This window comes from Notamacropus eugenii, chromosome 4, assembly GCF_028372415.1.
Source record: "Notamacropus eugenii isolate mMacEug1 chromosome 4, mMacEug1.pri_v2, whole genome shotgun sequence".
Classification (NCBI taxonomy): domain Eukaryota; kingdom Metazoa; phylum Chordata; class Mammalia; order Diprotodontia; family Macropodidae; genus Notamacropus; species Notamacropus eugenii.
The window spans coordinates 12,682,271-12,709,465 of NC_092875.1; the positions used below are offsets into that span (position 1 = coordinate 12,682,271).

Sequence of the window (27,195 nt, forward strand, 5' to 3'; positions counted from 1 at the left end):
TTAATAGATGCTTGTTGATTGACCGATGAATGAGTAGAAGCCAAAGAGAGCAGGGGAAGGTGAAGGAGCAGTTAATTGTCTAGCCTGGGGGAATGGAACATATGTGAAGGGGATAGGTAAATGAGAACCAGATTGGGGAGGGGCCTTGAATGACAAGCTGAAGAGTGCTTTATCTTAATGGGGAGCCACAAACTTCCTGGGCCTTACGAATATGGATGTGGCTCTCTGAGGAAGATTGGATGGAGAGGCTGGGGAGCCTAAAGCCAGCGAGATTAGAATTATGATTGTACAATAGTTCTGGAGGGTGATTGAGGACCTCATATATAAGCTCTATTCGAGGATGAAGTGGCAGGGCTGGGCCACCCACCCTTTGGACCCAGGAGGCAAGAGAGGGAGAAACCCAAAGGGATGGATCTGGGCTCCAGGGCATATGCTCTGTAACTGTCAGAAATCCCGAGACAGCCTTGGGTCATTTCCTCTTTCTGAGACAAGAAATCATGTGTGAATGATTGGGTACCTTCGGGAAAAGCAGGGCAGAGACAGTAGCAGAAGGGAAATATGAGTTAATGATTACAGATTGGAACTTTGGCAATATAGATGATTCTCTGGGGAAACCTAATGGGTGCTCAGCAGATCCTGGCCGCTGAGGCTGGCAGCAGCCAGGGAGGCGGCAAGGAGGAAAACAAAGATGAAGAAATGCTGCTGTTTCTTTTGCCAGGGCATCACTTGTTCATTTCTCCCATGGGCAGGCAGCTTTCCCCCAAAACACTGTTGAGGCATCGTGATATTATGAAAGGCTTGGATGGGGCAGAAACATGGAGGGGCCTCAACTGAAGGAAGGCGTTTCTCCTGCCATGTCTCTTTTATGCCATATCTCAACTGAGATGAAGAAGAGAAATCCGGTGGAATTGTGACCATCAGCTATGGGGTGGACAGGCCAGGCTGGGTTGCAGAATTCAGAGGAGCCTGTACCTCAGAGCCCAAAGGAACCTCGGAAGGCATTTGGCTCTGCCCCTCAGCTGACAAAGGGATCCCTTCTCGAGTCTCTCTAGGGAGGTGCTGCCCCAGTCTTGCCTCCAGCACGTTCAGTGGGGAGGAGCCCTTTGGACAGGGTTGACCATTAGAATCTTCTCCATCACTCCCCTCTTTGCGCCCATGCAGAATCGGTGTGATCTAGGGGACTGGCACTTCGGATAACAAAATGACCTTACTCCACCCGATCCCTAGCACCTGCTCTTCTCCAACTTGGACATTCTGTTTCTTCAGCTAACCCCTAGGTGGCGTTTGGCGTGCCCGCTTCATCCTGGCCTTGAGCCACACTCAGCTACACTTCTCTCCAAGGCCCACCAGCATGCCTGCTGGGCATCTTCTACATAGCTGAGGTTGAGTCTGTCCATTTGTGTGTGTGTGTGTGTGTGTGTGTGTGTGTGTGTGTATGCATGTGTGCACGTGTCTGTGTGTGCGCATGTGTGTATGCGTGTGCTCACAATAATGTTCAGTCTGAATTTCCCTTCAGATCATAGCTTCTAGAGCTGAAAGGAATCTTAAAGGCATTTTGTCCAACCTCCTCATTTTATAAGTGAGAAGGTTGGGCCTAGAGTCCCTGTAGAGTGACTGGTTTAAGGGCACGTGGCCACTAAACAGTAGAATTGGGATTTAACCCTGGGTCTGTGGACCACATATCCAGCATCCTTCCTCCCATCCCCTGGCCCCTAGCAGAAGAGAGAGAGGTGTGAGCCAGAGTTGCTGCTAGCCTGGTGCCTTCCTTCAGGACTCCAACCACCACGATGTATGTGGGGCTCCCCAAGCACTTGTGTGTCTGTTATTTCATTTAATCTTTATAGTGACCCTGTGGAGGCGTGCCATAATTAAGTATTATTGATACCATTTTACAGGCAGGAGAGGAAGGGGAAAAAAGCTTTTATTAAGTACCTACTATGTGCTAAGCATTATTCCTTGGATGAGACAAATAAATGGTGAGGAAATTAAGGCTCAGGGAGTTTGAGCCAGTTATTGAAGGTCACATGGCTGATCTGTGGCTAGCCCAGGTCATGTGAACTGTGGCTAGTGCTCTGTGACTGGTGAGGTGGGAGGAATTGGAAAGGGTGATCACCAAGAGCACAAGGGACAGATGTTTATCAGCTCTTCCAACCACCAGGAAACATCTGAGAGCTTCTCACAGACTTCTAACTCCCAGAGATTGATAGTTTTCCTTCCAAGATGCCCAAAGGTAAGGGGAGAGCATGGGGAGGGGATACTGATCCACACCCCTTATTTAGCTCCAGCTGTGGGCTAACAGGAGCTTGCACTGCCCACAGACATCATCACACTCCCTCCAGCACCTCAAAAATAATCAGAAACATTGGGGTAAGCAGAAACACAGGAGATCCAGAAAATACAGGCCAGGGAGCCTATCATCCAGCTAACCAAGAGTGGAGGGAGAAGTGCTCTGCTGAGGGTCAGAGCCTCAAGGGTTCTTACACACATGCACATATAACACACATAAAACTCACATATGTAATTTCAGAATTGGAAGGGGTCCCAGAGGTCATCTAATCTAACCTGTATCTGACCCAGAATCACTGCAGAAATATAGATAAATGGTCATTTAGCCATTGAATGCAGCCTTGGAGTCCAGGTCCATTCCCACCTCCAGGTCCCAGCCTTCTTCCTCCCCATCCCCCATCCCCAGTCATATTGAAAAAGCATCTACCAACCCACTTGCCAATAGCCAAATGTCCATAGTGCTGCTCAGAACCAACTGGAAGCCAAAAGGTCACTCCTCTGCTCTGTGATAAAGGCCATACTTGCGGCCACAGTCTAGGGGCTTTAGTCCCAGAACTGACAATTTTGCTGAGATCCATCAAGAGACCATCACCATTTACTAAGTACTATGGGGAGGGGGCAATATATACAAGAATGGTAGCACCTAGCACTTATAACCTAGTAGGGAAGCCAAAGCATGCTGCCATTTTGGAGGTCACCAACAATGTCCAAACTTCTCTTGCCCTGTCTGTAGCATCTGCCAGAATCTACCCTTACACACTTACACTTACACACACACACACACACACACACACACACACACTGTCCTGGAAAGCCTCCCCTCCCCTACCATTCCACAACAACAGTGCATGCTCTTGGTTCAGAGTCTGTCTGGTCATTCTTTCTATGGGCCCTTGCTGGTATGGCAGAGCCAGAGAATGTCAGAACAGGAAGAGACCTTAGAGACCTCCCAGGCTATGCCCCTGCCTCCTTGTCAGGTATGATGGAGTGGGGATTCTTTGCTATTCGGGTTGGACTAGCCCTCCATCTCTCAGGTTGTGTGAGATGAAGAAAGGGAAGGCCAGAGAAGAGAAGTAACTGGGTAGAGATTATGCACAGAGATAGCGACAGAGGCAGGAAGAGGAAATTCTTTTGTTTTGCTCCGTCATTTCTGTTTTGTCCAACCCTTCTTGACCCCATCTGGGGTTTTCTTGGCAAAGATACTGAAGCGGTTTGCAGTTTCCTTCTCCAGCCTATTTTATAAATGAGGACCTGAGGCAAACAGGGTCAAAGGACTTGTGTCTGAGGCAAGATTTGAACTCAGGAAGATGAGCTTCCTGATTCCAGGCCCAGCACTGTGTGCACTATGGTGCCACCTAGCAGCCAAGGACTAGGACCTAGTTTTGAAACTTGTAGTCTGGAGTTCTTTGCCTCTTGGCCCTTCTGGTCTCCTAACTGTGGCCATTTCCTTGGCCCTGATCCCTTTTGGCATGATCTGTAGCAGGGATCTCCTCCACTCAAGGCCCTCTACCCCCCACCTCCTGCCCTGGCCACTTCCCTGAGCTCCAGAACATTTCCAAAAGTCCAAATAAATTCCCCCTGAACATCCTAAATGCCTCACTCATCCCTCAAACTCCTCCATCTAAAACAGCCTCTTCCATTCCTCTTCGGGCTCCCTCATGCTTGTTCATAATGTCATTACCCTCCCAGACCCCCGGACACATGTGATGCATTCTCTTCCCTTGCCCCCAACATGCAAATCACTTTTCCTTTGCAATAAAGGTCTCTTGTATCTTTCTCTCTTTTTCTATCCCCATGGCTTCCACCTTAGTCTAGGTCCTCATTGGCTCCCATTAGGATGATTGTAATTGACTCGTCAGTGGTCTCCCTGCCTCTAGTCTCTCTCCGTCTACAGTCAGTCCTGCGTGCCACTGTTGGACTCACCAACAGTGAGCATAATTCTAAAGCATAGTTCTAATTATGGCATTCCCCTTCTCAGAAGCCTTTTATGGGTTCCCAGTACCTAGAGCCTAGACTATTAAAAAGTCTGGCATTCAAGACCCTCCATTTTATTTTTCACTGCTACTCTCCCCATGAGAGCTTCTTCATTGTTCTTCACTGCTCATACTCTCCACTCTGCCTGGAATGTCTCCCTGCTCTCCACCTGCAGTTTCCTACCTGCCGGTCACTTAATCCAGGGAGGCCTCCCTTGATCTCCCTCATAAAGCCAAGTCCTCTTCCCCCCTCTCCACTGCTTCATTAGCCATTTATCCACACTCCTGTGCAGGCACAGATCCCTCACTTCCCCCATGCCATGCCAAGCTGGTTTATCTTTGTACCAGTCAGGCCTCCCCTGCTAGAGCAGGAGCTCCCCAAAGGCAGGGACTGATTTTCATCTTTGCCTCTCCCAAGGCTCAACTGTAGGTATTAATTGGGGAAAGAAGGAATAGACACAGGAGAAGAGTTGTCCCAAAAGGGAGACTAGAGCTTGACTCACAGAGAAAAGATCCTGTGATATCATCTTAAAGTCTAGAAGAGACCATGGAATGTCAGAGCTAAGTAGGATGTTAGAATGTGGAATGTCAGAGCTAGGAAGGGTGTTAGAACATGGAATGTGAGCTAGGAAGGATGTTAGAAAATGGAATGTCAGCTAGGAAGGATGATGTCAGCTAGGAAGGATATTAGAATGTGGAATATCCGAGCTAGGAAGGGTGTTAGAACATGGAATGTCAGAACTAAATAGGATATTAGAACATAGAATGTCAGCTAGGAAGGATGTCAGAACATGGAATGTCAGCTAGGAAGGATGATGTCAGCTAGGAAAGATGTTAGAACATGGAATGTCCAAGCTAAGTAGGATGTTAGAACATGGAATATCAGCTAGGAAGGATATTAGAACATGGAATGTCAGCTAAGAAGGGTGTTAGAACATGGAATGTCATCTAGGAAGGATGTTAGAACATGGAATGTCAGCTAGGAAGGATGTTAGAACATGGAATGTCAGGTAGGAAGGGTGTTAGAACATGGAATGTCAGAGCTAGGAAGGATGTAAGAACATGGAATGTCAGCTAGGAAGGGTGTTAGAACATGGAATGTCAGAGCTAGGAAGGATGTAAGAACATGGAATGTCAGCTAGGAAGGGTGTTAGAACATGGAATGTCAGAGCTAGGAAGGATGTTAGAACATGGGATGTCAGAACTAAATAGGATATTAGAACATAGAATTTCAGCTAGGAAGGGTGTTAGAACATGGAATGTCAGAGCTAGGAAGGGTGTTAGAACATGGAATATCAGCTAGCAACGGTGTTAGAACATGGAATGTCAGAGCTAGGAAGGGTGTTAGAACATGGAATGTCAGAGCTAGGAAGGGTGTTAGAACATGGAATATCAGCTAGGAAGGGTTTTAGAACATGGAATGTCAGAGCTAGGAAGGGTATTAGAACATGGAATGTCAGAGTTAGGAAGGGTGTTAGAACATGGAATGTCAGCTAGGAAGGATGTTAGAACATGGAATGTCAGAGCTAGGAAGGGTATTAGGACATGGAATGTCAGCTAGGAAGGGTGTTAGAACATGGAATGTCAGAGCTAGGAAGGATGTTAGAACATGGGATGTCAGAACTAAATAGGATATTAGAACATAGAATTTCAGCTAGGAAGGGTGTTAGAACATGGAATGTCAGAGCTAGGAAGGGTGTTAGAACATGGAATATCAGCTAGGAACAGTGTTAGAACATGGAATGTCAGAGCTAGGAAGGGCGTTAGAACATGGAATATCAGCTAGGAAGGGCTTTAGAATGTGGAATGTCAGAGCTAGGAAGGCTGTTAGAACATGGAATGTCAGAGCTAGGAAGGGTGTTAGAACATGGAATGTCAGCTAGGAAGGGTGTTAGAACATGGAATGTCAGCTAGGAAGGGTGTTAGAACATGGAATGTCAGAGCTAGGAAGGATGTTAGAACATGGGATGTCAGAACTAAATAGGATATTAGAACATAGAATGTCAGCTAGGAAGGGTGTTAAAACATGGAATGTCTGAGCTAGGAAAAATACTAGAACACAAAATATCAGCTAGGAAGGATGTTCAAACATAGAATGTCAGAGCAGGCCTTAGGATACAGAATAACAGAGCTGGGAGGGGCCTTTGAGCTTCTCACAGGTGGGTGGGACCTTGGAAACAGGATGTCAGAACTGGGAGGAGCCTTAAAAGAGACTGTTAGAGCTGGGCTGGATCTCAAGCCCTAGAATATCATTGCTGCAAAGGGACCAGAGACATCATTCAGTGTAAGAGTATTATTTTAGATTTGAGGAAACTGAGTCCACCCAATCAATCCTTATCAGAGGCTGAATTTCCTCCTTGTGCTCAATCTTCACTTGGACTAGATGAAGAAAGCTTCCTCTATCCTGACAGCTGTTCTTTCCCTCCACCTGTTTATGCTCTGAAGTTAAAGAATCACAGAGTGAAATCCAGATGTCCTTGGTTAGAGCAGTCCCACTGTGCCCAGGCTGGCCCTTGGGCCCTCACCAAAAAGGCAAAAGTTGCTTCACTTGCAAGAAGATGCTTCCTCTCACTCTCAGAAAGCTTCTTACCAGCTTCCTTGCCCATCTGGACACTAACCCCTGTCAGTGCCATTGCAGAGGAAAAATGCTTCAGGTCAGGAAGAATAGGATGAAAGACTGGCCATATGTCAGGTGACAGCTGCCCCCTCTTCCTGCCCTGTGTCCTCCCAGGGTCAGCCCCACAGCCCTTCTAGCCCTGTGATTCTGGCTCTTCAGGGACCACCAAGGTATGGATTGTGGGAGGGTCTGGCCTCAAACATTTCTAATTCTCATTAACTGGTTAATGCTTTTATGCTGTAGGTATTTACCCAACCCCTCTGGAATCTAGTGTACTTTCTGGTTTGTGTTATTCCAGTGCTTACTTCCTGGTGCAGCCCTGGACTTAGACATATGACAGTATCATTCAAGCAAAGATCACAACTAATCCAGAGGGATCCTTCCCCCAAAGATGGGGAGATAACTCCCTGATCACAGCTCCCCCTGAGATCCCAAAGGCATCATCTGCTCATGAAGTGCCACCACACCCATTGAAATGAAATCCAGGGAGAGGGACCAATGGCAGGCTGAGGTTTCCTCCAAATGCCCCCATTCTCTCATCTCTCCTGGAAACAACATAACCCTGGACCTTGGCTAGTTTCCCAGGCAGCTTCCTGCCCTCTTAACCCTCTCTACCAGGCCCATTTGGGCTACACCCTAATGATGTTACTCATAAAGGTAAAATCAGGGATTTCATGTTGAACTTCAACTGAGAACGTCCTCCTAGGCCTTCTCCTCTTCTCCCTGCCCCCCCCCCCCCCCCAACAAACACCTTTAAAAAACAGATCTGAGAGGCTGCAGTCACATGTGGCCACATATCTCTTCCAGCAATGGAAGCAGCTTGCTGCCCAGGGATGATTCCAAACTGACAAGGAAAACTACCATGTCTACCTCTCATGCTTGAAGCCTGACCATTTTTCTGGGGCTGAGGAGGCCTGAACTGAGTGTCTCAGGGGTCTATCAGCCATGACCCTTTCTGCTGTCACGCCCTGTGGTTTCAGGGTTGGAAGGATTCCTGGGTATTTGTCACCTGGACAGCAGGCAATTGAGGAGTGCAATCAAAAGAGTAGGCACCTAAGAGATACCCCTGAGGGGACCTAGGCAGTGGACAGAGAATTTAAAGAAGGGAGGTGCCCAGAAAGGGGGGGGGCACAAGTCAATTCTTTATGCTCAGCCATTGGTCAGCTGGGACATGAGAGGTACAATTTGGCGAGAGGGTGCCAAGAGTTTGGGTCTGGACCTGCCCTCTCTTCTATTTTCACCATAGCTGCCACTAGTGGGGCCAGGGGAGTCTGAGCACAGCAGCCCCGCTAGTCGGGATTAGCCCCGAAGGCTGGGTTGAGTGCCAGGCGAGGGCTGGGGAGGTGACCCTCTCTTATTCCAGTCGCCCCCGTCCCCGCCCCCTCTTTGTTCCTCCCGGGCATATCGGGCGGTGGCGTTGAACCAGTCTCCAGCACCACCACCCCCGGACAGCTCCCGGCGCAGCTCAGTCCAGCCCAACCCAGCCCAACCCAGCGCAGGCTGCGCAGCTCAGCCGGGCGCAGTCCGGCGCTGCGGAGCTCGGACTGTTTGTTGCTTGCACTCACCTCTTGGGTGCGGATGAGGGCGAGGATCCCCTCCATCGCCCCCAGGCTAGGGGCCCACGTGCTTGCTTTCCTTCTGGCCTTCCTGCCGGGCGCTCCGTAATCCTCGATGCCTCTCGTCAGCGCCGAAGATAGACTGATGGACAGCCGGAGTCAGAGAGCCCACGGCCCAGCCCAGCCCGGCCCAGCCCGGCCCGGGAAGAGCTGGGGCAGGCGGGCGGGCGGGCAGAGAGCTCGCTAGCCTGCTTCTCTCCTCCTCCCCCCCACCCCTCCCCCTCGCCACCTCTCGCTATAAATAACACTAATCGTCTCTAGCCAGCCCGGCTGGACGCTCTCGGGCCCCAGCCTGAGCGCAGTGGAGCGGAGGGGCGCAGGGGCCGGGTCACCAAGTGACTGGCGGAACGGGGCTGCGAGGAGGCAAGGCGGGGCGGGGCAGGGCGGGGGTGACGGTGAGGGAGAGCGGGGAGGGGGTGGCTCGTGTGTGTGTGTGCGTGGGGGAAGGGGAAGTGGAGGAAGCTGGAGGGATGGGGGCGACCGCGAGCCCTGCACACCCAGGAGCCCGAGCTCTGCGCCCTGCGCTGGGAGCCGCCTGCTCCCTCCTCCCGAGCCCAGGCGGCGGCTCCCCCCTCCCCCAACCCCAGATTGGGCGGTGCCGGCCACCAGGAGCGGATTGCTGCTTGAGCAATCCAATGGGAGCCTGGGAGGGCGGGACGGGGTGGGGCTAAGTACCTCCCCCTCCCCCCTTGGCTGTCCCCCTCCCCTTTAGGTTTTCTGCAGCCCAGGCGCTAGATCGTAGCTCTTGTTTCTCGTGGGCTGCGTGGGGAACGGGTGCGGAGGGGTGGGATGGAGGGGAGGCGTTCAGTGAGAAGGCAAGCAGACTAGGAGGCGGCGGGGTGGGAGTGGGGGGGGGGGAAGAGGCTTCGGAGACATGCGAACCCACGTCCCCTCAAGTGCCAGGAAAGACGCAGCCCTTTCCCGGCAGGCCATGGCAGGATTTTACTGTCGTTCCCCCAATCCCTCTGCCCGCCCCACCTCACCTCACTCCATCCCACTTTTTTTAATGTCTAATCAACCTGTATTAAGAGATTCCAAATATCATAGCTGGCATATAGACCCTAGAGGAGGAAACTGAAGCCCAGACTGTGAAAGAGACTTGTCCAAGGTCACACAGCCCAGCAAGGACAGGAAGCCAACGCTCCAACTTCACTCCAATGCCCTTTACCCAGCACTAACCGCCATTTCCAATTAGTACTGCCAGACCAAGCCAGGCTTTTGGGATGGCCAACGTTAAGTGAGAGTGAGGCTGCCTCATTCCACTGCTCTCTCCAAGATTACCAATGATTCCTAAAATCCAGATGCCTTGTCTCAGTTCTCCTCCTTGACTTTTCTGGCCACCACCCCCTCCTCCTGGATTCTCTTGCCTCTTAGCTTAGGTGACATGGCTTTTTCTTTTCCTACCTCATACCTGTCTGACCCTTACTTTCATGGGTTTTTCCCCAAAGTCTGTTCTGAACCCTCTTTGCTTTGCTGTATTTTTCTGCTTTGGTAGTTCACTTCAGTGCAGATTTCTGTGTGAATAATTGTCAAATCTCAATATCTTACCCTCATCTCTTTCCTGATCTCCAGCCCCCCAATGCCACCCTCCCAGTGGATGTTTCTGCCTGTATGTATGCTGAGACTCTTACACAGGTCCAAAGCATTTTCCCTCAAACCCATCCTGCTTCCACAGACCCTCCTATCTACTGAGGGTACCATTAGCCTTTAAGTAGCCCAGATGGGCAGTGATGGCTTCATCTTGGACTCTTCCGTTTCCCTTAATTCCCCCAGAGAATCACTGGCCATCTCTCCTCCCTCCTTCCTCCTCCACTGACACAACTATGGTAGTTGAAGTCCTCATCACCTCTTTCTTACACAGTCTGTTGCAACAGACTCCTAATTGGTCTCTCTGCTTCAGAGACACTTTCCTCTCCAGATCGTCCTCCGTTCACCTGCTCAACTGATATTTTTAAAACCCAGATCTGACCACTCCCCTACTCAAAAATTTTCTGGAGCCACTAAAATGACCAGCTTCACAGCCTGGGGTATAAAGCCTTCCACTCTTTCAGTCATTTCAGACTACATTCCTACCTTCATTCCAGCCAAATCACCCTGACTACCTGTTCATTATACTCGCCTTTACATTAGTCCCCCTTCTATCCCCCTTCTTTTGCACAGGCCCGCTCCCCATATTTGGAATGTCCCTTCCTTCCTTTCTTTTTTCCTTCCTTCCTTCCTTCCTTCCTTCCTTCCTTCCTTCCTTCCTTCCTTCCTTCCTTCCTTCCTTCCTTCCTTCCTCCCTCCCTCCCTTCCTTCCTTCCTTCCTTCCTTCCTTCCTTCCTTCCTTCCTTCCTTCCTTCCTTCCTTCCTTCCTTCCTCCCAGCTCTGATATTTAAGGATTTCAGCACCTGTGGTATTCTGCGCCCCCAGGAGTATTTGTGGGGAGGGGGCAATGCCTAACTGAGATGGCAGGAGGGCTGCCTGTGAAATAGTATGGGTGGGCAGGGAGAGACTCCTGGGGCTGCCTGACTCACACCACATCCATTTTGTCCATGACACAAAGATAGCTTGTCACTCATTCTTCTGGTTCCCCCAGGTGATTTTGGGCAGCTGGTTGGCTTTGGCTCTCTGCCTGTCACCTTGATAAGCCTTTTCAGGGACAGAATTGCATGTCTTCATTCTCAAGTCTGAGTAGCTGAGGTCTCTGGAGGTTCCCTGCCTTGGTGACAGTCACTCCCAGTGTGGGGAAGCTGGGCTTTACATGAGCAGCTCCTCAAGGGGACAGATTAAAGGATCATAGCACGCTGAAATCATCTAGTTCCACCCCACCCATTTTGCAAAGGAGGAGACTTGAAGGCCAGGGAAAGAAGTGACTTTGTCAAGGCCAACACAAGAGCTAAGGTGCAGAGGCAGGGTGTGACCATATTCGACTTCCTTTCCCTTTCCTCTCCCCCCCTTCCCCCAGTGCCTGGGACTGCGTGTCTTCCACCATGAACCAGTGATCCAACGCTATTGGCAGGGACATGAGTCAGCTGGAGAACAGTCTGCTTCTCAGCCAGTTCTTTGCACTCAGCCTTCCTAGCAGACCTACAGGCTGGATTCCCTCAGGACTGGCCTTCCCACCTCTGAGAGCGTTATATTAAAGGCAGCTGAGGCCAGGCCAGTGAGCCGCCTCAGGAGCTCAGGTCTTGCCTTGTTTTTGACTTTCCCCAATCTCCTTCAGTTCCAGGTGCCTTCCTGGGTCTAGATTAGGAGCTCCACAGGAGCAAAGACTTTCTCTTGTCTAAATTGGTTAGCTTTTCTAGTACCCAGCTCAGTTGAGTGTTCTGAATACATGCAGTATGTGTGTCTTGGATGTTCCCCCCACCTTTCCCTCTACCCCTGAGAATCCCTAAGAAATGTTTAAAGAACCAGTCAATCAAGCAGCATTTCTTAAATGTCTCCTATATGCTAGGTACGGTACTAGGTCCCTGAATGAATGAATGGAGTGAATGAATGAATGGCATCTGTTCCAATGCATGGCACAGAACCTTTCCTTAGGCTGTTTGTTATGTCTAGAATTCCATCCCTATGGATTCCAATCACTATGGAATTCCTCTGGGGCTTTTACAAAGCACTTCAGGGAGCCTCCTTTGATCTCCATAGCTGGCAGTGACCTTCCTCCAAGGACTCCCCTTAGCTCTTCGTTTTGTGTCTCTCTAATGCACTTATCATGTATTAGTGAGTATTAAAATCATCGTTTATGTCTTATCCACCCCCTCCCCCCTGCAGGAACCACATCTTATCTAAATCTTGTCTGTTCAGCAGAAGGTTGTGCATACATTAAGTGCTTAATAGATGTAGAATTACATTTCGACAAAGACTGACATGGTGCATGGAGGGAAGTCACAGGCACTCAAGTTGTGCCAGGCTGGGAGGGGCCTTGAATGGCATGCAGAAGGGTGTAGACATTACTCTGCAAGGAGGAGGGAGACCCTGGTTGTTCTGAAGCAGGTGGTATAAAGATTGAATTGATGGTGGGGGGAGAGTGGTGAGTTTCTTCTCCCTAGCCCCTCCCCCTTCTAAACTTCCATAGTTTCTGTTAAAGACCTGATGACCCCTCCCCCCCAACAAATTGCCATTCAGCTGCCAAGTCTCTCCCTTCACACAGTCCCTGGCCTAGCTCAGGACCCCATCACCCTCTACCTGGTCTTTCCACACTCCTGCCTGTTCCATGCTCCACACACTTGCCAATTGGCTTTCCTAAAGTGCAGTTCTAATCCAAGGTCACTCTCCTCAATAAACGTCAGTGACTCCCTAGTGCCTCTAGGATCAACTATAAATTCCAATGTGGCATTTAAAACTCTTTGCCACCCAGGCCCAGCCTACCTCTTCATCCTCCCACTGCTCCCCTTTCTCCACTGGTATTTTACTGCTCCTTAGATGCAATGTCTCACCTCCCACCTCTGGGCCTTTGCAGTAGCTCCTCCTGCCACCTGGAATGCTCTCCTTTCACTCTACCTCTTTTAGCTTCTGATTTTCTTCACGACTCAGTTCAAGTATCTTTGACATGAAGACTTTCCTAACCTTCCCAAAGTTGCTAGTGCCTCCCCTCCAAGTACCTTTGTATATATTCTGTATGTAATTCTATATGTATAGGTGATTTCTTTACATATTTCTTACTGCCTTGAGGGCAGGGCCTACTTTATTCTTTGTATCTCAAGCGTCTGACACATAGTCATCCCTTAATAAATGCTTTTTGTCTGACAATGATGGGCAGAACTGGTAGAAAGTATTGTAATAATGCAAATGGGTGATCATAGAGGCCTAGATTAGGGTAAGGATTGTGGGAAGGGAAAGATGTTCTGTTATGGATGAAATGTTATGGAGGCGGAAATGGCTGGACTTTTGATAAGAACTCTTTGGATATGAGAGGTGAAGGAGAGGCAAGAAGACTCAAAGGCAGCCCCAGATTTTAAACGTGGGCAGCCAAGTAAACAGTGCCATGGTTGGCAGCTTCAGAAAGAGGAGTCGGAAGGAGGGAAGGAGGGTTCGCTTGGTTTTTGGTGGAATATCCAGGTGGAGATGTCTGCTTCTCTGCTGGAAATGTGGAACTGAGAAAAAGGGTCTGGACTAGAGTTTGTGCTGACAAGGAAGATGGCATCATAGAAACAGAGGAGATCACCGAGGGAGGCCACAGGGAGAGTGAAGGGAAGAGAAGTGAGAGACTTGAGGATTACCCACGTGAAAGAGCTGTTGGGGAGAGGAAATAGAAGCTGCTCAATCAACAGAACTGGGTTTGAGTTGGATTATTGCACCTCCCATACTCTGTTCCTTCAGCTCCTCTCACGCTTCTGGTTGGAGCTAATTTATACAGGCCCTGGCTACCACTTGGTGCAGGCTTCTGGGGGAGGTGTGAGTAGACAGTGTGAGAGAGATCTGGGACTTTTCACAGAATCTCAGGCTGGAAGGGACCTTGGGCCTCAGTTAGTCCAACCTGGGTCTGAGCAGGAATTCTCATTAATTATAATATCTTCAGTAAGCGATCAATCATCCAGCTTCACCTCCCAAAGCTACCCATTCCACTTGGAACAGCTCTGGTTATTAGGCCAGGTAACAAGCATTTCTTAAGCCAGGGGTGAGGAAGCTGCAGTTCCCCATCCTATGTGCCAGGCATTGTACTAAGTTGCCTTGACATAAACATGAGCAGAAAGAAGCAGTTCCTGCTCATGGGGAGCTTATATTCTATTAGGGGAAAATAGTACATAAAAGGGAGCTGAGAAACAGGGAGGGAGGTGAATAGTGTGGCATCAAGGAAGCTGAGAAAGTCTGAAGCAGTCAGGAGGGAGAATGAAGGTGGGCCCATCTGTGTCCCTTCCCAAAAGAGAGGCCTCAGGAGGAACTTATCCATAGGAGGAAAGGTCATGGAGAGATGGGGGGAGGGATGTTTCAGCTGAGGAGGGCCCAGGTGTTGAAGCATGGTGCCTGAGTTAGAGGGGAATGAAAGCTGGTCCACTTGGGCCCCTCCCCAAAGTGAAATTCCAGGAAGAACATGGAAGAAAGGTGCATGGAACAGATGAGGAGGCCCTGGGTGCTGAGGGAGCTTCTAGGGTGAGATGTCTTGGTGACAGGCCAGGGTGAGGCAGGAGAAGAAAAGCGAAGGGAGTAAAGGTTGGCTGGCCTTGGGCTCTCATTTTAGAATGAGATGACCCAGCAGGAAGCTGTTTTTCTTCCAGGCTAAGCCTACATAGATCCCTTTGTGTGGTGTCCACCCATTGCTCCTGGCCTTGCCCTTGGGCCAGACTAATCTCTCCTTCATAAGCTGGCTGGACCGTGTTTGAAAACCTTCTCCTGCTCCTCCCCCCCCCCCCCCCCTTTAGTTTTCTCCTCTCCTCAGACTCTTGATTTTTCATTTTTCTCTTTCCTGACCATTCTCCAGTTCCACCACCTCTTTCCTAAACTGTGGGGCCCAGCTCTGAGGCCAGTATCCCTGGTCTGAGTGGCCAGCAAGTTCAACATGAGTCAGTAATGTGAGCTGACTTGCAAAATGCCACGGAAGCTGCTTGAATACAGGTTTCATGAGCAGAAGCAAATGTCCGAAGTGAAGAAGGCAATTGATCTCCTCCCCTGGGCAGATGATGCCCAGGAATCGTCTTGTCCAATTCAGCATCTCAAGTTTTGTGCCCATTTCTAGGTGGGTCATTGAGAAACTACAGGGAGGGGGGTCCAGGTGAGGGCAGCCAGGAGGGAGGAACGTATGAGAATTAGCTGGTAAACCAGGATAGGATGAGATCATAGTCCTCCTGTGCCCAAGAGGCTATCTCGTAGGAGAAGGAACAGGCTTGTTTGCTTCACTACAGAGAGCAGAACTAGGAGCCTTGGGGAAGCTACAGGGGCGCAGACTTTGACAAACTCCCCAACACAAGAATGGAAGGGGAGCCTTCTCGTGGACTCAGGAGGCTGAGTGGCCATTTCCTCATAGAAGAGTGGGATGAGATGCCCCCTGGAGTCCTGGTAGAGATGATCATGAGATTTGCGGTTGGAAGGGACCTTCTAGTCTAGTTCTAGTAGTCAAGATGAGGAAACTGAGACTAAAGATGGAAAGTGATTTGCCTAAGGTCATTCGGTCAGTAGCAGAGATGGGATTTCACACTGAGTTTCCTGACTCACCATCTAGTTTGCCATGATTCCACACTTACTGACTTCTCATTTTGGCATTCTGTGATTCTACTTTCGCCAGTTGTCTCGTTAACAGAAGATGAATACAGAACTGTGGTAGGCTCCTAAAGCTTAGAATGAGATGAGACTTCCAAGGAATACCAAAGAGCACAAAAGGGGTTTTAAAAGCTATATCCAGTAAGGAGGACAGCCAGAAAGAGAGCGGCCTGCTGCTGGGAGTGGATGGGATGATGCTAGCCTGGGGTGGAGAGAAGGCATAACTAGTGCCCACATACTGGTGGGTTTTTTCTCCCAAGGAGGGTAATCTTTCCTTCGGAAAGGATAGAACAGTTGAAATCTGAGCTGAGAAGGGTGAGAGGGAGTGAGGACCTTGATGTTTGAATGGTCAGGTGCAGGGGGCTGGATTGCAGGATGCTGAAAAGCTGACAGGTGTGGCGAGGCTCCACTAACAGTGTTCGAGGGGTCAATGGGAGAGGGGCTGTGGAATCTCTAAAAGAGGGACAGGAAACTTGTTTTGGATTCCTGGACAAATTTTAGAATGTGTTATTAAAGGAACGGTTAGTAACATCCAGCAAAAGATGTGGTGGGGATCACAGAGAGTCAGTCTGGCTTGAGTGAACGCCTAGGTCACTGTGCTGGGGGAAGGTCAGGGGAATATCACAGCAGTGCAGCATTTGACAATGTCCCTTATACTATTCCAGTGGAAAAACATGTAGACTAGATAGTGGTAGATGTGGGTAAGCTCCTTAAGGGCAGGGCCATCTTTGCTTCTTTTTGTATCCCCAGTCCTCACCTGGCACATAGTAGGCCCTTAATAAACGTTGGCTGAGTGGTTGAACTGAATGGCCAGGCCTTAGAGTAGTCATTATTGATTTAATGTCAATTTGGAAAGAGGTCTTCAGTGAAACGCCCCAGGGATTTTTTGTTGGCTCGGGGCTTTTTAACATTTTTATTAATGAATAGGATAAAGGAATAGCTGGTGTTTACCAGATTTTCATGAGACACAAAGCTAAGAAGGATAGCCAGGGGTGTGTTAGAGTCAGTACATATTGGAGCATGATGGGAGCTGATTGTTAAAATTACGGTGTGAGCGTTTATGCCTTGGGAATTGGCGAATGCTATAAAACCCAGCGTGGTTTATTGTTTTATCGGCTGTCTAGTCCTAAGAAAGTGATGGAGAAGATGTGATTATTGCAGATTTAACTTGAAATTGTACCATGCAGACTTTTTTTCTTTTCAGAGAGCTAGTTAAATGCTTACTAGTGGCATGCCCTTAATAGAGCTAAAACATTGACTGATGGAGCCAGGATCCAGGATGATCTCATCCGGTTACAGCATTAGGCCAACTCTACTAGGATTAATTTTAATTGGGATAAAAATCTTTGTTATTGCTCAGTCATTGTCAGGAACTCATTGGGGGTTTTCTTGGCAAAGATACTGAACTCGTTTGACATTTCCTTCTCATTTTATAGATGAGGAAACTGAGGCAAACAGGATAAAGTGACTTGCCTACAGTCACACAGCTAGTGTCTGAGGTCAGATTTAAACTTAGGTCTTCCCAACTGCAGTCTGGGTACTCTATCCACTGCACCACCTAGCTGCCCTTTAAATGTAAAGTCTTACCCTTGAATTAATATATCAGCTTTCAAAGTACATGATATGATTAGATAGCAGTTCATCTGGAAAAATTCTGGGTATTTTAGAAAATTCTAAGCTTGAAGCAAGTCAGTAGTCGAAAAAGCGAATGGGACTGTAGACTGCGTGAGGAGAGGCTATACATGCAGGATTCCGGGCAGCATGCTTGGTGGTCCTCTGCCCTCATCAGACCCCATCTCTCAGATTGTTCTGGAGGCCACATTTTAGGAAGCACACTGACAAGTTGGAGAGCTTTCAGAGGACAGGTGACCTTACAATCTGCCATATATGGGTTATTTGAAGGAATTAGGGTGTTTAGTCTACAAAAGACTTGGTGGAGTGTGGGGGTGGGAGGGTGAGGGCACATGAAGTATTTGAACATTTCATGTTGAAAAGGCTTATTTTATTCAGTCAGTCAGTCAGTAAACATTAAGTGTCTACTCTATGCTAAATGCTGAATCTGAGAGGGTTGAACTGGAAACAGTGGATAGAAACTTCTGAGAGACAGATTTTGTTTGAATGTGAGTCAATACGTCTTAACAATTAATTGTGTAGGATTGGAAAGGCTTCCTCTGGAGAGAGTAGGGCCACCCCCATTGGGGGTCTTCAAGTAAATATTGGACAAGAGCTTGTGGGGAAACCCAGCATCTCAGAGGCCATCAACAAGGCATGAATAGTCACGCTTGCTCTGACCTACCTCGAATGGACAAGAGATGCTGACAGTGAGCTCTCTGTCCATTCGGTCCGGCCTGAATGACCTCTCAGCTCCCTTTTACCTTTGGGGCTCTGGGATTCCCTCTCCCCTACAGTTTCAGGCTTCCTGAGACCTTTTTCCATCTCCTGTAGAACCCTGGGGCTCTCCTCAGTCCTTTGCTCCTTCTTCCCAGTCTTGCAATTTAGACAGAGGTGAATGGACTTTCCAGGAATATGTGTTGCAAGAAAAGTTCATCAATGTTTTTTAAATGATGAACAAGCTGTCTCTCATTGATAAACGAATGGAAGGGAAATTTAGCATTTAGAATAATATCTGTTATTCCATTTGTGGTCTCTTTTGGGGGTACCCCAACTTCTGTGTCATTGGCAGCCCCACAAGCTGTGTTTACAATGTGACTGTGTCACCTCCCTACTGCTTCTCCCTCTTTGAACCCTTGAGTTTCAGCTTGGTGGCCCAGTTCTGGACCAGTGCTCAGGAGAACAGGTTGTTAGTACTGAGTGACCTTGGGCAGGTTATTTCTTCCATCTCTTAGTTTTCTCATCTGTAAATGGGGAGAATAATCAATGTTCCATCTCCTTCCCAAGGATGAGTTAGGAGGCTCAAATGAGAGGATATGAGGGATTATTATAATGGTTGTGATGTCTGTCTGGGGGAAACTGCACAAGGGGAAAATCGTTTCACTCCCTTACCAGTGTTTGTGGCTGGTGCCTGTCCTGGGCTCCTCCTGGCATCACAGGATCCTAGACTGTAGATGGAAGGACTCTCAGGGGTCATCTTTTCTAACATCTTCATTTTACAGATAAGGAAACTGAGACCTACGTAGGTTAAGAAGGTATCAAGCCCAGGTCCTCTGACTCTAGAGCCAAGACTCCTTCCCCTGCCTCTTCAGTGGGTCCTCATCTTGCCTCTGAGACTTTCCTTGTGACCGTGGGCTCATTTATTAACTTGGCCAAATCTCGTTTTCTTGCTTTGTCAAATAGGGGTAATCACCCATATACTTTCTACCTTCCTGGATTATTGTAGGGAAAGCATTTTGCTAATTTCAAAGTGCTGTAGAAGGAGGGGATAATATTGTTGCACTTTGCACGGTAAGTGCCTGGCACCTCATAAGCACTTCATACATGCTTGTTGACTGACGTACTGACTGTGGCTATCCTTTCATCCAGCTTGACAGAGATACAAGCATGGACCCTGCCACAGAGCTAGCCTGAGATGGTGGAATGACTAGCCCAGTGTCTAGAAGGTTAGATGACTTCTCTTTAGTTCAGTGAGCATTTATGAAATACCTACTGTGTGCCAGGCCTGGTTCTAGGCATCGGGGGTACAGAAACAAAAATCAAACACCTCCTGCCCTCAAGAAGCCTTTGTTCTACTGGGCCTTTATAGTGCTACAGCTCCTTCCTGGAGTATATGACTCTGATCCTTAGCAGTGTGACCCTGGGCAAATCATTTCCTCTCTCTAAGGATTACTGCCCTCACCAGTAAAATGGGCTTACCAACACTTTTACTCTCTGTGAACTACTCCATGGTGGTGGCCCTGTGTGTCCCCTTTCCCTGGGCTGGGCACGCATGAAGGCAGAGGTCAGGGTTCTTGGCCCTAGTTCGGAGCAGGGAACATGACCAGAGCTGAGTGTAGGGGAGATGCCTTTGTTCAAAGAGAGAGAGAGAGAGGAGAAAGGTGTCAGTCTGAGCAGGTGGGAAGCCCCTGCCAATGCAGAGATTCTGTGATTCTGGTTGGGGCACCGAGAAGAGGGAGAAGGGAGAGCAGGTAGAAAAATACTGCCCTAAAAGCCTGACTTGGAGCAGTGGGAGCTGAGCTGAGGGGACAGATCTGAGGAGGGGAGAGGGAGGATCAGCTGATTGGATGGGGGGGATGCCAGCCTCTGGAGAAATGGAATTTGAAAGTCAAACAGCTGTGCGTGGTGGGTGAGGAAACATTCCCCAGACACTTGGAATCAGTAATTCCTCCTGAGGCTAAAAAAGAACTCTGACCCTGATAGGGAGAAAATGGAGTCAGGTGACCATCAGGAACTGAGCAAAGGTGGCTAGGAGGAGGTGGAGGGAGAGGGGGAGGGGGAGGATGGCATCAGTAATCAATCAATCAGTAAATATTTATTTACTCCATGCTAGGCCCCACACTAAGGCAGGAACACCAACACAGGCCCTGTGGTCAAGGGGCTAACAGGCTAAAGGGGCAGACAACAGGCAGAGAGGTAGGTCCGTACAAAACACACAAGATGTAGAAGGGAGGTAGCCTTAGAGGGGAAGGCCTCCAGAAGGAGGTGGCTTGTGAGAGAGGTCAAAGAAAGCGTGGAGGTGAGGAGACAGAGCATTGCAGGCTTGAAGGCAGCCAATGCCAAGGCCCAGAGGTGGGGGATGATGTGGTCGTTATGGGGCACAACCAATAGAAAAAGAAGAGAGGTGGATGGTGTTGGTGAAGGATGATTAGATGGAGCTCAGTGAGGACAGAAGCCATGTCTTCTCCAGTCATTGAGTTGTCAGCACAAGTGCTTAATGGGATACTTGGTGCTGAGTTCAGCACTGACCTTGTTGAATCTGATGTACTGGTCAAATTCATCAGGCCATGGGGGAGTCTGGGGCTGGAGCTCAGAAGTGAGGGGAGGGTTAGAAAAGGTTGGGAGTCATCTCCGTAGGGCTGGTGATAGAAGCCAGGACTTCAGAGACTGGGGACTAGCTTGGGGAAGGGGCTTTCCTGGTGGCCCCCAGAGCTCCCCGAGGGCCAGCAATGCTGGCCTCTCTCCTTCCTGCCTCTCTTGCACATGGAGTCACAGATCTGGGTTAGTTATAAATAGCCAGGCCTGCATGTCTCCTTTTAGCACATGGAGGATCCAAGTGAACAGGCGGGCAGGCGCAGAAAGTATGTACTGTATTTTTAATCTTTGGTTTTTTGCATCTCTGGCTTTCTCTATTTTCTCTCTGTCTCTTGTCTCTTTCTCTTTGTCTCCCCTCTTCTCTCCTCTGTGCTCTCCCCTCCCCCATTTTACCCCTACTGCTTTCTCCTCTCTCAGGATATAGTAAACTAAAGCACTCACACATACACACATATATGTATAGACTGGATGTGTGTGTGTGTGCATGTGCTCTCTGCTGCTAAGGGTAGAGGGGTAAGAGAAATGATGGTAAGATTGGGAGGCAAAACCAAGAACAAAGGCCTTGGACCAAGGTCAGAGCTCAGGTCACCTCTCTGGGCAGTACCCAGAATGCAGCATTAATGACAGAGGGGCGGAATGTCCTGGAGGAGCCCTGGAGGTGGACCCTGAACGTCTCAGCTCTTCTTAACTGAGCTGCCAGCAACTCTTTAAAGAGCCTCTCCTCTGAGCAGAAGAGGCAGGGCAGGGAGGTGGTGCTTTTGTGCACAGAGCCCTGGACCTGGACTCAGGAGGACCTGAGTTCCAATCCTACCCGACACTTCCTAGCTGTGTGACCTTGGGCACCCACTTACCCTCTGTCTGCCTCACTTTCCTCAGCTGTACAACAGGGATCACAATGGTACCTGCCTCCCTGGGTTATTGGAAGACATCTCTGCTATGGACTTAACCTAGAGCCTAGCACACAGTAGGTGCTTAACACAAGTGCTCACTTCTCCTCCCTATCTGAGCCAGACTCAGAGTTCTCCTGTCCTCCCTAGCTTCCTTCAGGGTCCTGCTAGAGTCTCTCCTCCTCTAGGAATCCTTTTGCTCCTGCCTGTTAATTTCTGTTGATCATCTCTGATTTATTGTATCTGTAGCTTGATTGGACCTTTTTGTTTGCCTATGGGAACCCTCACCAGGCCAGGAACTCCTATAGATGGAGGCCCATTTTTGCCTTTGCTTGTCCCCCCAGCACTCATAGCAGAGAGTCTGGGACTCTGGGGCTCTGGCTGCCTCCCGGGCTAGGAAGCACCTCCCAGGGCAGGCTCAAAGCCCTGGGCTTTCAAAGCAGAGAGCCACCAGGCCAAACCTGAGGAAGGTCACAGGTTTGCTGCCTGTGGTCCACCTGGTCAAGGAGGGTTGCCCCTCACCAGGCTGACTGGAAACGATCCAGCCCCAGCCAAACTGTTGTCAACAGATAGAAACCCCAGAGAAGGAGACATTTCTCTCAGGATAACAAGAAGTAGCTTCTCTGTTGTGTCTGCTGGGGAGTGGCTGAGATCTTGGGGACTCTAAGGGCATGTCAGATGCTTTGATAATGTACCAGCTGAAAATCTCATCAGGCCTTAGCTCTGCATGGGCTGACTGCCATCCCTGGCAGAAGACAGAAAGGCTCATAGCATCAGCAGATGGAGCACAGGCTGAGAACTGGAAAGGACTTTCCTTGGATCTTAGAGGTAGAAGGAAAAGTGGAAGCTCAGCTGCCTGACTTCATCATAACTCTGCCACAAAGGGCTAGGGACTCCCATTGCACTCTGGGCCATCTCCAGTCATTCTGATGAATATCTGGCCACTGGACTCAGATGGCTCTGGAGGAGAAGTGAGGCTAGTGACCTTGCACAGCCCTCCTTCCTCAAATCCAAGTCAACTGCAAGTCATGTCATCATGTCCCTGATATCATGATCCTCTTCAAGAATGGAGGACAAACACACAACAAGCCTCATCTTACCCAATATTTACCTCTACATTCCCAGGGATAGGGATCTGCTACCTTGTATCATCCTTCCCTAGCTCTCCCCTCATTGCCCAAGAAGGCTTATGGTTGGAAAGAGCATGTCCCATCCCCTTTTCTACCCTTAGATGGTAGAGTTACATTCTGTACATTCTGGGCCTCAGTTTTCCTTTCTATAAAATGGAAGGATGATGGATGGAGTTTTGGTGTGGTGGGATGATACCTGGGTTTATATTCAAAGGACCTGTGCTGGATTTCCAGCCCTGCTAAGGGGCATAGTCATTGAGGTGGTGCAGTGGAGACATGGAGTCAGGAAGACCTGGGTGCAAATCCTGCCTCTGGCGCTTACTATCTGTGTGGCCTTGGGTAAGTCACTTGACCTGTCTCCCTCAGTTTTTTCTTCTGTAAAATGGAGACAATCATAGTACTTAACCTCACAGAGTTGTTGAGGATCAAATAAGATAACCCATGTAACGCACTTTATGAATATAGCTAATTATCTGTGACTCTCTGGGTAGCCTTGAGCGAGTCATCAAACTTTCTGTGCCTCAGTTTCCTTCTGTGGATGAACTAGAAGGACTGAGGATGCATAGTGTGGAAGAGAGAAGACTTAGGTAGAGCATTATAAGGCCAGTCATGGCAGCACAACTGAGGACTGATGCTGGGAGTGATTTTAAGCATCTAATCGCATAGTATGATGAATTTATTCAGCAATAAACTAAACAGCAAAGCATAAGATTCATAGCAACATCCTTAAGCAAACCATCATCTAATATATATATGCATATATATACGTGTGTGTGTGTCTCGTAACACTCTATGTCATGTTGCACGCAGCATGTATTGTTACATCCCCAAAGTCAGGTCTCCCCTAGCGTGATGCGTCCTTAAGGGCTAGCAGAAAATACCACACCATCCACCCCTTGGTCACAGCAAGAACCATCTCCTTAATCGATATACAGTTTTCAAGTAAAGTCCTCTCTCCTCTTGACTGGAGGCTGACTTCCCAACCCTACGGCAGCTCCTCCGTGGGCTGACCACTCCTAGCTCTTGCCTGGGTTCCCATGAAGGCAGCCCTCTGCTCCTGCTCCTTGTCCCAGTTCACAGGGACTGTTCTACTCCCAACTCTTCCTGCTTCTTCCTGACAGCAGGCTCCGGAGGCTCCTGCCTGCAGCTTCTGTTTCGAGGAAAACAAAGCTTAACAGGTTTATAACAATGTTTATCCACGTTACCAGTGCCATCATCTCAATTCACTCATAAAGATCAACAGACAGGGCTTCTGTCTGAGGAATTAACACAGATCAACAGACAGGGCTTCTGTCTGAGGAATTAACACAGATCAACAGACAGGGCTTCTGTCTGAGGAATTAACACAGATCAACAGACAGGGCTTCTGTCTGAGGAATTAACACAGATCAACAGACAGGGCTTCTGTCTGAGGAATTAACACAGATCAACAGACAGGGCTTCTGTCTGAGGAATTAACACAGATCAACAGACAGGGCTTCTGTCTGAGGAATTAACACGGATCAACAGACGGAGCTCCAACATCACACACATTCTTTCTGTTAGGCCTCCCCACAAGCAAGTTCCCTATCCTGCTCACACTCGCTTCTCTCTCTCTTAGCTGTGCTGCCCTCAATAATGGATGGGCTGTCATATATGTGACTTGTGTTGGCCCTCACCCCAAGTGCTTGATTCCAAGGGTAGAAATCTATTACTCTAGGGCTGAATGACCATTTGGTGGCGGAATTTTGTTAATGTTTGTTGCCTGGTTGACTAAATGGGGTTTGGTTTACATATATTGTTGCATTCTGTCATCCAACACTTTTTGACCCCATTTGGGGTTTTCTTGGCAAAGATACTGGAGTTGTTTGCCATTTCCTTCTCCAACTCATTTTACGGATGAGGAAACTGAGGCAAGCAGGGTAAAGTGACTTGCCCAGGGTCATCCAGCTGTGAGGCTGGATTTGAACTCAGAAAGGCTGAGTCTTCCTGACTCTGGTCTGGGCTCTCTGTATGCTATGGTGCCCCCTAGCTGCCTGCTAGCTCATACTCATGTATGTTGTTCCTGTATGGCTTGTATCATCATAGTCTCAGAGGCCTGGAAGGTCCAGCTGAGATTCTTTGTTTCAAGATGGTCTCTAAGGTCTCAATCTCCAAGAATCTAGAATTCTTTTCTTCTTCCTTCCTTTCCCTTTCTCTCATGCCCTTCTGTGACCTTCCCATAATCCCTCTCAGAAGCTCTGAGTTCCAATCCTGGCTCTGCCACTTGCTCTGGGGATGAGGAAGGGAGTGGGGGAATCTCATCTGTAAATCAAGATCCAGTTGAACTGGAAGGTCCCTTGCACTTTGAAATACTCTGGGGGAAGAGATGGCTGGAGGGTGCTGTTCCTTTCTACAGCCTGGAGTCCCCCATGGAACCATAGCTCCTCACTAGCCCTGATGAAGGGGAGCTGCCCATAGGCCTCTGAAGAAACACCTTCCCCCCTACTCTGAAGGCCTTTTGAAGTCCTCAGGAGGCTCAAGAAAAGGCTCATATGACACTTTTAAAGGCCATATTCCTCCAGGCTAACGGAGGTGTGGTAAACAAATGACTGCTAATTGGCAGTCGGAAGACCTTTAGGCTAATGAATCTGCCCATTTGTCCCTTTGGAGCAAATTAAGGAGGTTGGCTGGGGAGCATGGCAGGTGTTTGTGCTGGAGGCTTCTCCTTCTGACAAGAGAGGGCAGGGCGCCTCATCTCTTTGTGGGGGGGTGGGGGTGGGGGAGAGCTTTCAGCTTGTAGGCACTTTGGTGTGGAAGGAGGACTCCGATAATGATATTATCCTGGTGTGATGGAGGCTTGGCATCGATGTTCTTTTGGGTTGTGTTTGAGGTATGGGGGGATGGGCAGCCCCTTGCCCTCCATCCTTGCTCTCTCCCCACCACACTGGGTGACTTCTTGGGTCTCTGATTTCCTGGGGTGGGTGCAGCTTCCTTCCATTGATGCAGGCTGATCCTGCCCCCTCCTCTGCCCGTGACTTAGTAGATTGGCTTGGAGAGCTGCTAGGCTTCAGTATCCACCCCCTGCCCCCTCCCATGTGGGAGCTTCTAGGTGCTAGGTGAGGCCCATCTGCGCACCAGAGCCATTTGTCCACCCTGGCCTCAGGCCTGTTCTCAGCATTTCTGCCTCTTGTGGCCTACTCTGTGGAACCAAAGTTGGGCTGATCACCCTCATGAGACTGGAGGAGCTGGGGAGCTCTTGGACCCATATGCATTTATTTACACCAAGAGTGACAGACCTCCAGAAGGCTGGGATCCCAAAGGAAGGGGCTGGGCAGGGGCTGTTTTATTCCTTGTTTCCCTTTCACTCCTTGGACAGGAGAGTACTTCAGACCTGATGCAAATCCTGGCTCTGCCACTTACTAGTTGTGGGACCTTGGGCAAATCCCTTAACCTCTCTGGGCCTCAGTTTCCTTCTTTGTAAAAAGAGGAGGTTGTTAATGTTATCCAGTCATCTGAGTCATGACTGACTCTCTGTGACCCTATTTGGTGTTTTCTTGGCAAAGATGCTGGAGTGGTTTGCCATTTATTTCTCCAGCTCATTTTACAGATTAGAAAATTGAGGCAAACAGGGTGAAGTGACTTGCCCAGGGTCCAAGTAAGATAGTAAGTGTCTGAGTCTGAATTTGAACTCAAGTCGTCCTGACCTTAGGCCAGCACTTTATCCAGCTGTCCTGTAAAAAATCGGGGTTTGCCCCTGATGGCCTCAGAGATGCCTTCCATGTCTAAGTCTAGGACCCTGTGCTTCCTCTCTACCCCAGGGGCTGATTCGATCCTTGCAAGTGGACTGATACCCTTTCTGGTGGACAAGGTGCAGAATGAAGAAGAGGAGATCCAAGACCTCATCTTGGACACGCTCTACTTTTGCCTGCAGTGGGACACCACACAGGCCCTGCAAACCAGGGCCGTGCCCATCCTTCGGGGAAAGCTCCTTAGCCCCAACGAGAACATCCGCAGCAAAGCGGCCCACACCTTGATGGCCATCTGGTGAGACGCTGGGAGGGAGTGGCCAGAAGTGGCCTGAGTGGGTGGCAGGTCTCAGTCTCCATATCTGTAAATGGGCTGCTCTCTAACCTAACTCAGGGAGGCTGCAGGGCAGTAGAAGGAGCCTTGGCTTTTAGAGTAGAGGACCTGGCTTTGGTTTCAGCACTCCATCCTGGACAGCTCACCAAGGGTCTCTGCACCTCCCTCTCTGGCTTCTACCTCAGCTCCCTTCCCCCTTTCCTCCTCCCTTCAACCCCTTTCCCCACTCCAAGATGGGCTCAGCTTTATTGGGAAGGCAGGGGGTTGGCTGTGCAGTCTCTCTCCAGGAAGCTCATAGCTTCTAGATCAAACTCAGGAGCCAAGGGTTCCATGGGGGACAGCTGTGCTCTGCTGCCTCAGTGACAGGACCAGAGCACTCTGGGGGAAACCTAATTAATTAGGGTTGTGTGGTCACTCTTCCCCTTGGTCAGCACACCCTCCAGCCACACATCCTCAGGTCAGTCCTTCTGAGGACACCTACTTGTCTGAAGTTGCTGAGGGTCCCATGAGGACAGTCACTGGGTGTGGGATACAAGTTGCGAA

The 27,195-nt window shown here is 49.3% G+C and overlaps 2 protein-coding genes across 3 annotated transcripts in view; one reads left to right on the plus strand and one right to left on the minus strand.

Annotated features, from left to right (window-relative positions):
* The window catches only part of GNAZ (G protein subunit alpha z), a 111,727-nt gene extending 103,046 nt beyond the window's left edge, over positions 1-8,681 (minus strand). Inside the window, exon 1 of the mRNA XM_072599844.1 lies at positions 8,442-8,681. The gene's annotated coding sequence lies outside the window, so the exon portion shown is untranslated. The remainder of the gene's footprint in view (positions 1-8,441) is intronic.
* RSPH14 (radial spoke head 14 homolog) overlaps positions 1-27,195 on the plus strand; it is a 190,742-nt gene that overhangs the window by 138,873 nt on the left and 24,674 nt on the right. For both annotated transcript variants that reach the window (XM_072599845.1, XM_072599846.1), the window contains exon 5: positions 26,391-26,616. In XM_072599845.1, coding sequence (XP_072455946.1) covers positions 26,391-26,616 — 226 coding nt within the window. The remainder of the gene's footprint in view (positions 1-26,390; positions 26,617-27,195) is intronic.